This window comes from Saccostrea cucullata, unplaced genomic scaffold (assembly GCF_032062105.1).
Source record: "Saccostrea cucullata isolate Sc308-1 unplaced genomic scaffold, CSIRO_AGI_Scuc_v1 ctg7940, whole genome shotgun sequence".
In the NCBI taxonomy this organism is placed as follows: domain Eukaryota; kingdom Metazoa; phylum Mollusca; class Bivalvia; order Ostreida; family Ostreidae; genus Saccostrea; species Saccostrea cuccullata.
The window spans coordinates 1-9,954 of record NW_026927018.1 but is presented as its reverse complement, the minus strand read 5'-3'; the positions used below and the strand labels follow the sequence as shown (position 1 = coordinate 9,954).

Genomic DNA, 9,954 nt, shown 5'->3' with positions numbered 1-9,954 from the left:
AATAAAACATTTGTATTTAGCCATTTTTTTTTATAATATGGAATTTGTAATAATAACCCATAGTATAGAAGGAGCCATTTAAAAACACACATATTCGTCAAAGTTAAAAGTATTTTACACCAATTTATTTATTTTAATTCCTAATTAAATATTTAATCAATTCATGCACCTTCCAGCAGTCGATTGTCCACAGAGTAATTTTCTATTCGGTGAAAAGATGAAAAAGGATGCGTGTCTTTTAAAACACATGAAAACATATTATATTCATTGTATTTTTCCGGAAGAAATTGTAAACATTATCATCATGAATATTCATGTTTATGACGCCAGTTGACCTTGAGGCCTATCCATAGTAAAATTCCTCATGTGTGTGATTTAAAACGAAACTACTTGAAATTAGGATTTCCTTCGTTCAAAGAGAAAGGGTGGATATATTTGTTGTATCTGCCCGATCGGAATCGAGTGATGACTGAGCGTTAAAGTAAGCAATGGCAAGTAGCCTTTTTAATTTACCTTAGAGTCTGAAATTCTGTTGTTGATATCTAAAAGGCATGGAAGGAAGTTAAAAGGTAAATAACTCTAGTCAGGTAATCCTATTTGTTTGTGCGTAAATATTTAAAAAAAAAATAAGCAGTTTAACTGATAAGAACACATATTTTTTTAGGTTCAAAATCACGACAATTAAGGAATCTATATTATGTACATGTAAGATCAATTTTGTGAAGATTGTACAATGTTTATCGGGACAAAAAAGAAAACAAACGTTAGGTTAGTTATCAAATTCAGTGATTTTTATCAAGGGTTTGTTTAAATCAGACTGCTGTACTTGACTTTTAAAAGAATGTTATATGCGTTATCAGGAGGTAAACATAACATTTAACAGATATAGACACATAATATAGCACAACTTATTATTTTACTGTAATGCGTACTATCGATATTCCACTAAGGGAGGGGGGCATAAATACCAAAATTCAAAATTTACTTTGATTTAAGTTTTTAAAGTATCTTTATTTTCAAATCAAATGAACTGCTCACACCCTTTTCATTGAGGAGTGCGTTTAATAAAAACAGCAATGAATACCAATAAAATAATAAGGTCACATATGTTAAATTTTAAGAGGTAGAAGAAAACCCTTTTTTCAATTGACCTTTTACCCATTCATTCTGAGGAAAACTAGTAAAAAGATGCATTGCTTGGTTCTACATTTTAACTCACTTGGAAATCTGACGAGAGAGAGAGAGAGAGAGAGAGAGAGAGAGTATCATGCATGTCATACATTTATATGGCAATTCAACAAGAAGTTCAAAGTTTCATTTTTTCATCTTAACGTTATTTGTTTAATTAGAGTGTCTTAAAATGCTTTTCCTGCTGTTTACATACATTTGTATAAAATATGTGAAACCTTAATTAAATCACTTTGCATCACAAATTGTGCACATATTTGTTTTAGTCATTTAGTTTATTTCTAACGGCGTAAATTATATTTAAAAGTTGATTTATCATTTCATCAGTTGATTTTATAACTCTTATATTTTCCTGACTCAGGTAGGCCGCTGCCCAGAAATATCATTAAATATATAATGCAATATGTTGTTTAAAAAAATGTATCATTTTCTGTATGTTTCAATATTTACTGTTTCAACGAATAGATGTGATTTTAAAAAAACTTTTTGATGCGAAGAGTCGTGAACAGTTAGGTTAAATGAATAAGATCTTTTAAAAATTGCCTCAAAAGAATGTCATCTGGGTGTATGATTCATTCATCAACTCATTGTGTGCATTGTATTAATTCGCAAATGGCTCGAAAATATTAAGCAAAGGCCTAGTATATTTCGTTCTATAAAACGGTTTATAGATGGGTATACAATATATTAATGAAGCTTAAGGGTAAAGGGAATCCGAAATGAGATAACAATTTTCACGACATGTATCTTTTTTATTAAGGTCAAGATCTAGTAAATGACTTTAGAATAACTTTTCAGTGCTAAATCCATTATGACGTCATAATCACTTTCAACTTTCTTTTTCCCGTATTTTACAGCTCTAATAGAATTATGTAGAAAATTAAGTATTTTCATAGAATTCAATTTGAAATCACATGAAAATTAGTCCCGATACCTATCTTAAATTTAATATTATTTTAAAGTAGAGACTAAGAATATACAAATAACCGATTTCTGAAAAACTGTAGGCAATCTGGATACATTTTCTTTGTCTGATATGGAAAAAACTCCCATTTTCTATACTGGTTTCTCAATTTTTCATTGAAAATGACAGTCCTTCCGAGCACAGAGGACATTAATTATTGAATATCCACCGTAAACTATTTATGTGAACATTTTTTTTCTTTTGCAGAAAATGTAAAATCAAGTGGTAGAGGAATCTTTTGGCTGTTATATATGACCTGTTCTTGTGAGCTTCCGTGTTCCTCGTTACAATAAGGTTGTAGCTATGTAAAAATGGCAGTTTCTTAAATCCAAACATATTTTTTCTTCATATTTCTTAAGAATTCTCAAAAAAATTATCCATCAAAATTTATAAAATTGATTATTTAGGAAATGAACGTGAAGTTAAAGTCAGTGACCTCATGTCCTACAAACGCCAGTTCGTGGCTTAACAACGGCATTAAGTTACAGTGTCCTAATGACACACTAGGAAGAAACCTTTACCAGTGTGTACCTAATGACAACAGATCTTCACTTGTTGAGTTTTGTCTTCAAGGGAGTATTGGCAGATATGGAGCAAGTTAGTCAGCTTATTATCCTTGTATATAATTAAACAATTCTAATTTAATTTCTACTCTGATGCTGTAATAAATTAATTTATATAAATATGATTTATATAATTTAAAGATTTGTGTCCTTACGCTGTATCTACTGGACACCTGGACGCTCTAAACTGCTCAACGTTTCTCAGAGGTTGTCCAAAAGAAGCCTACAATACAAATGAAGTGTATAAATGTAATTACTATTTCTTTCATTTGAAATATAAATGAAAACAATATTCTCATCGCATTACATTAATATTCCATTGAATCATTTTTTTTCAGATCCCGCCTGTTTAGAAATAAATTCAGAGAAAAGATGCTATTTGGCAAAAGAAAACTGCCCAAACGATTCAATGTAAGACACTTGTACATCATTTTAATTTTTTTTAGTTTAAAGCAGCATTGTATAAATTATGCTGACAATAAAATATTGGACTCTCAAAGTCAAATAAATGTCCAAATCAATATCACATAACGCTAGCCACATGTGCATGTATGTATACCACCCAGAGGGTAATACTACACCAATTATGCCAGACGATTCAATGTAAGATATTTTTTTTTCTTTTTTGATCGACTGAGCTGAAAGCTCAAGTGACCTGTTACATGTAACCGTCTACCGTCTGTCCGTCAGTTGTAAACTTTTTCACATTTTCAACTTCTTCTCAAATACCACTGGCCAATTTAAACCAACCTTGGTACAAAGCATCCTTTGCGGAAGGGAATTTTTAATCATCAAAATAAAGGACCTAGTCCCCCTACTTGGGAGATAATCAACAGATGACAGCAAGAAGGTTGGGTCATTAAAAATCTTCTTTTGAAGAACCACTCGGTCAGAAAATCTAAAACATATGTGGATACATTCTGGGGTCGCGAAGATTCTAAAGTGTAAAACTCATGATCCTGGGGCTAGGGCGGGGCTTCTATTGGCAAACCAAACTAAACATAAAGATATATTGGCAAAATCTTTAAAAAAAAAAATCCTCTCAAGACTCAAAAACCACTAAAGCAGAAAATCTGACACTTATCTGGAAGCATCATATAGCAGTGTAGATTCTAAATTGTTAAAAGATGCCCGTGGGCCTACAAAGTCACATGGGTATTATATAGCAACTCTCCAACATCTTAATTCGGTTCGTATTTTAATTCAAAAACCTCGAAATTCACAATTTTGAGAGAGACACAGTGGCTTATCAAAATTATTTACTCAGCATGTTTACTTTGGTTACTTTATATCCAGAGGTAGATCAGAGAATCAAAGAGAAAATGCACTATCATTTTATAACCAGTTTTGCACCCCACTCCAAAGGAACCAATGACCCTGGGGCCATTTATTTAAAAAAAATAAATTTTTTCATCAAATTTATTTCATCATAAATGCCATTATTACGAAAGAGCAGATTTCAAAGCATTGATTTATTCTCAGACTATGTATACCCCTTCCCCGATACTTCTGAACCAAGGGACATGAAATTAATTATTTTGCTAGGTATACCTTTTTTCATTATAAATATATATACTCAGAACATTGGCATAATACTCCGGGGCATTGGAAAAGATTTTCAAACAGTTAGTGTATTTTCACTATATAATCAAAATAACTTACACCTCTTTCACCAAACGGCAAAACCCCCGACACAGGGGCGATGTGATTCAAAGTTTTTTTGAGGCAGTCTTGCTCATATAACTATATACTAAGTTTTTTTTTTATTTAATACACCCGCACAATAATAAAATTCACAAGTCTGAAAGAAGCTCTCTTATTTATAATAAATTTGTACTAAGTTAGTTTATTTTCAACACCCAGGAACAGAGAATATTTTCAAAGAAGTATTTGGATCTTCACATAATAATTTACATAACCCTGGGACATGAACCCCTGACCCTGGGGCCATGAGTTTCACATTTTTGGTAGAGGACTCAATGTTTATTACATCCATACCAACAGTTTGACTGCTTGCTATCCAGGAGTGGAGAATAAGATTTTTTAAAGATTTCATTAATTTTAGTGGTTTTTGGCTCCACCCCTCAGACCAACTAAAGGGGGAGGCTTAAAATTCACATTATTTTTAACCTTAACCCTTTAATGCTGTAATTTGGCTGAATTGGTTCAGTGGTTTCAGAGAAGAAGTTGAAAATCTTCAAATGTTAACATGACACATGACGCACGACGACGGACGAATACAGATTGCAATAGGCCACCTAAATAATTTAGTTGACCTAAAAATCATTATCTCGGGGGTAGGGCGGGGCAACAATAAGGAAACTGATCGCATCATTGAAATATATATGAAAATTCTTTGAAAAATCTTCTCAAGAACAACTGGGGCAGAAAAGCTGAAAATGATTTTGATGCATCCAGTGGTAGTGTAGGTCTTCAATTGTTAAAATTATTACCCCGATTTCAAGGGAAAGGATGGGATTACAATAAGGAATCTAAGTTTAATATTGAAATATATAGGAAAAATCTTACATGGCATCATTAAGGGGTAGTGTAGATTTTATATTCTCTAAATTATGACACCAGGCGGCAGGGCGGGTCACACTTGTTATAACAAAGAGGACATCTAGTAAAGAATATCATGACCAAAATTAATTATATGAGCAAAGTGTTTTGTTTCGCTTTTTTCTTGTGTTTGTATGTTTTAGTGTTAGATAGCATTTTCAACATTTTGCGGACTACAATTACTTGACTCTGAAAAAAAATTGCTCAAAATCATGTTAATTTTCAGGTCAGTATTCCCAAACACTAGCTATGTATACCAACCAGAGGATGATACCACGAAAATTATTGCTGGAGTCGTTTCCACATGCATCATTGCCGTGATTGTTTTTGTAGCTTTATATATACTTCACAAGAGACGTCAAAGGTCCTCACGCCGCAAGTCAAACAACGCAGGTGAGTAAAATTCATTGTTTTTTAATTCCCTAAAAACCTTCATTTAAAAAGAAATTAAATGTTTTATTGACCGCAAAAAATCGATGTTGGACAACTTGGAGAGATATTGTACATGTACACAACACTAGTAATGAGAAATTTGACTGCTTTTTTCAATATTATTTCACCTATCTGATGTGTAAATATGGTAAAAATAAACCAATTAAAATCTCGAAGGAGCGATGTATCTTGTATGAAATTACTTCTTCCCATGAACCTTCCAAATATAGCTTAAAGGTCCTGACTTGATTACTTACTTATCTCTTTCTTCCGACCTTGTCGTTTAGTTTTTAATGTTTTGCAATCCTCAAAATTCATTAACAAAAGTTGTAAAGATTTTTTTTTACTTTATAATTGTCACTATGTCTTCCATAATAGAAACTGACAACACAATTCCTTATATTAAGGTCAACAATTATTATCTAATTGATGATTTCAAAACAAGATGAACTAAACAAAGTAAACAGAAGTTACTTGAAATAAAAAAAAACACAATTGAACAAAATTACTCACACTAATATCATCGCCCGAGTGGCGCAGTGGTTAGGGCGTCTGTTCTAAAGTCGTGAAGTGAGGAGTCAATCCTTACGTCGCGGGTTCGATTCCCACTGTGGGACGTGGAGTCCAGTCCTTCAGATGAGACTGTATTAACCATGGTCCCGTATCGCAGTAGGTGATGGCACATAAAGATCCCTCTCTGCTCAATGGCCCTTAGTGCCGAGTTCAGGACGAAATGTTTGTCTTTCCACGGCCTGTAGTAGTGAGTGTCTCAATATGAGTGAAAAATTCTAGAGAGGGACGTTAAACATCAAACAATCAATCAATGACACTAATATTTATTTACTTTGAAAAGTTTTAAATCAGCATTAATATTTGATCATGCTTACCAGTCAGGACAATAAGGCACTTAGATTCCGAAAGGATTTTGTCAGATAAACAGTTTAAAGATTTCTCACAGGAGAATATCCAATTTAAAGTATTGTCAAGATTTAAAAAGCAATAGTCCATGCATAAACATTTATACCAGGACTCACAATTGCGTACGATAACGACATTATCCCATAAGTACTGGTTCTACCACTCCCATCAAGAATGACAATAGATCACAAGACAATCAAATTCAAATTATCACGTGACTCAAAACACAGTTAAGACAAGAATACAATGCAAACAAGATGACAATAAATGTTCAGGTATCATGAATTATGAATGCTTGATGAGTGACTGAAAACTACAGCTGCAATCTTCCACATTAACTTATATCCTAGTTGTACTAATTGACTGATTATTCGTAATAAAAAATGTCACTCTGTGACCTAATTAATGAGAGGTATTGATAATGCTTTTAAATGTTGCAGAAAATGCATTAAATTTTTTTTTTTCAATTTCAAATGACTTTTTGGAATTAATTTCTGAGTAAAGGAATTTAAAGAATCAATGTCCCAAATGAAGTGCAAAGAATTTCTTTCATTTAATATGATATTACGCCCTCAAAATTACCAAAATATTAACTCTACTCTTGAAAAAAAATGTTTTAGCTAAAACATATCCTGTAAACATAAGCGATTTAAATATAAAAAAAGAATTTTTCCAACATCGCCTCCAAATAATAATTTTGATGCGATAAATTTCCTGTAAATACTGATCAGCGGCTTTTGTTATTTGTTTATAATTTCAGGCAGTGAAGAAGAACTAAATCTTTTTCTTCCTAGACAAAGGAGATCAGGTAATGAACTAATATTTTTTTACATTTTGAATTTCAAGAATAAACAAACATCGCAGGTAGGTTAAGGTTACAACCAAATATTCTACTTGCCTATATGCTATGACGTCATAATAAGCTATATGACGTGAGATTTAGAGATAAAAATTTCTTAAAATCGATATCTAAGATTGATTTGAGGGCGTAAAAATGAACCAAAATATGCAGAGGAATAATATCAACGGAATTTTGTCGTTCCTGGGCCTCTGTAGTTATCACAGGGGTTACATACCAAACCCGTGACGTCATAACTGTTGATCATGCAGTAGCAGATTGAAGTGAAAAGTAACGAAAATTGATGTAAACAAACACAAAAAATCGGAGTTTAAAAGCATTTAGAATGAATATCATGTGTAATTCTTGTGGGAATAAAGCGTATGAATAAGGTATGGTAATATAATTCTGCAATTTCTTCGTAAAATTAAAGCAGAGAGGGTGTTTACTTGCCGATCAGCCTTTCCTCTGTCGTTCGTAACAAAAAAGATGCAAAAGTTCAACACTACGCCGCATACTTTGAAACTTAATTTTTGTTTCTATCTAAAGTTCTTATTCTTTTGTTTTTGGAAAGTGCTGCTAGAATCGTATGGTTAACGGGAATTAATGCATTTTTTTCGATGTTGTGAACAAAATGTAAAAATTTTAGGAAGGTTTCGTCCGAAATTGTTGAATAATTATATCTATAAGAGGACAGTAGGTTTCTAGCAGCACTTTTCATGGTACAGAGATGTTCTAACATAACTACTGATATAAAGTGGAACTAATTATCCCCGGGGTAGTATTAAACTTTTCACTTTTTCATTAAGGCATATTTTCTAATTATAGACGTCACGTGGTGACGTCGTGGTGAAGTGCCTCCTGTAGTATAAGTTCCATTGAAGTCTATAGAATACACAATTATAGTAAAAGTGTTATCCTTGACTTTTCCGATTTATTAGTGCTGCATAATTATAAAAAAAGTGTTAATTCGCCGAATTCTGATCCATGTGCTGCCTTAACAAACCCGCGATAAAGATAAGATAAGCTTTATTTAAAGTCAGTATGGTAGTTAAAAGTAACACAAGCTCTATTGAGCTTTTGACTGACATGATTAACATATACATAACAGTAAAACAATGAAAACATGCAGCACTATATAAACATAGAATTACTTGCAACAATATAGCACACAGTCTAATTCAAAGGACAACATCAGTTAAAGATACATATAAGAACACACATGTACAGACACATAGATAATACAGTACAGATGCATAGAGAAGGCAACAGGTATACATACATAAGTCACAACATTACAAACATGCAAACAGTACATCGACAGAAACATAAAAGAACATAACAGGAAAAAAAATAAAAAAAGAAAAACTGACACACATGCACAGACACACAAACAAAAAGATACAACTTACCTAGTGGAGCAGGCTGTACACTCACAGTCCTTACCGCTCCAAGAGGCAATTATAGATTTAAACTGTAAAAAAATGGTTTGACATTTAAAATGTTCAGGTAAGGAGTTCCATAAAACTGGTGCTGCATATCTAAAAGACATTTTGCCATATGATGTAGTTCTCACTTTTGGTATTTCTAAAATGTTTGAATATCTAAAATTGTATGTCACTTTCTTAAAACTCACTAAGTCTGACAGGACATCTAGGAGAAAGGTCATGTAAAATCTTAAAACATTCCAGAGCCGTACTACGCATTCTTCTAATCTCTAATGATGGTAATTTTGCCTTAAGTAGTAATGACTCATAGCTACTCTCCAAATCTTCATAAATAAAACGTAAAGCTCTTTCTTGAATTTTCTCAATTTTCCTGGCATTTTTCTTGGAGCAGAAATGCCATACAAGAGGACAGAAGTTAAAATTTGACAAAATAAAACTATAAAATATTGTAATTTTGTTTGCCCGAGTTAATACTGAGCCAATGCGTTTTAACACATTTAATTGTTGAGCAGCTTTTTTACAGATATTACTAATATGGACATCAAACTTGAGCATGAAATCAATATCAATTCCCAATAATTTGACAGTCTCATTACACAAAATCTCTGCACCATCAATTTTAAATACAGGGTTCTTATCAAAGGAGGAATGCATAAAACCGTAGATGTACATTACGCAGTTCGTGTTCAATACTCATCAAGTCAAATAAGTTTTGAAAAATAAAATATGCAGGGGTCTGATTCTAATTTATATTTCATGCAAACAACAATTACTTCGGGAGATGATAACGTTTAAAAGTAAATTGTTTATGTTCAAAAAAATTCCTTGAGAATTTAAGATCTTCCTTATGCTTTTGAAATCTTATCCATAAGATCTTCAATAGACTACTTTTTTGTGTTTAATAGAATCAACCGCCAAAAACGAGTTTTATTATAAAACTGTAAAATATATATCGGTTCTTCTTTACAATATTTGTTGTGGGTGGTTCTACCATTTTTACACTAACTGAATATGCCAGTTGTTTATCCTTTTGAAACAAAG

The 9,954-nt window shown here is 32.3% G+C and overlaps 1 protein-coding gene across 1 annotated transcript; it reads left to right on the top strand.

Annotated features, from left to right (window-relative positions):
* Positions 1–346: 346 nt before the first annotated feature.
* On the top strand, positions 347–7,435 carry LOC134273262 (uncharacterized; the record flags this gene model as incomplete). Its single annotated transcript, XM_062755449.1, has 7 exons — positions 347–569; positions 2,360–2,446; positions 2,560–2,749; positions 2,857–2,964; positions 3,054–3,126; positions 5,504–5,670; positions 7,388–7,435. Coding segments are annotated over exons 3-7 (583 nt in total), but the record flags the coding sequence as incomplete, so codon positions are not given.
* Between the last annotated feature and the right edge of the window lie 2,519 nt (positions 7,436–9,954).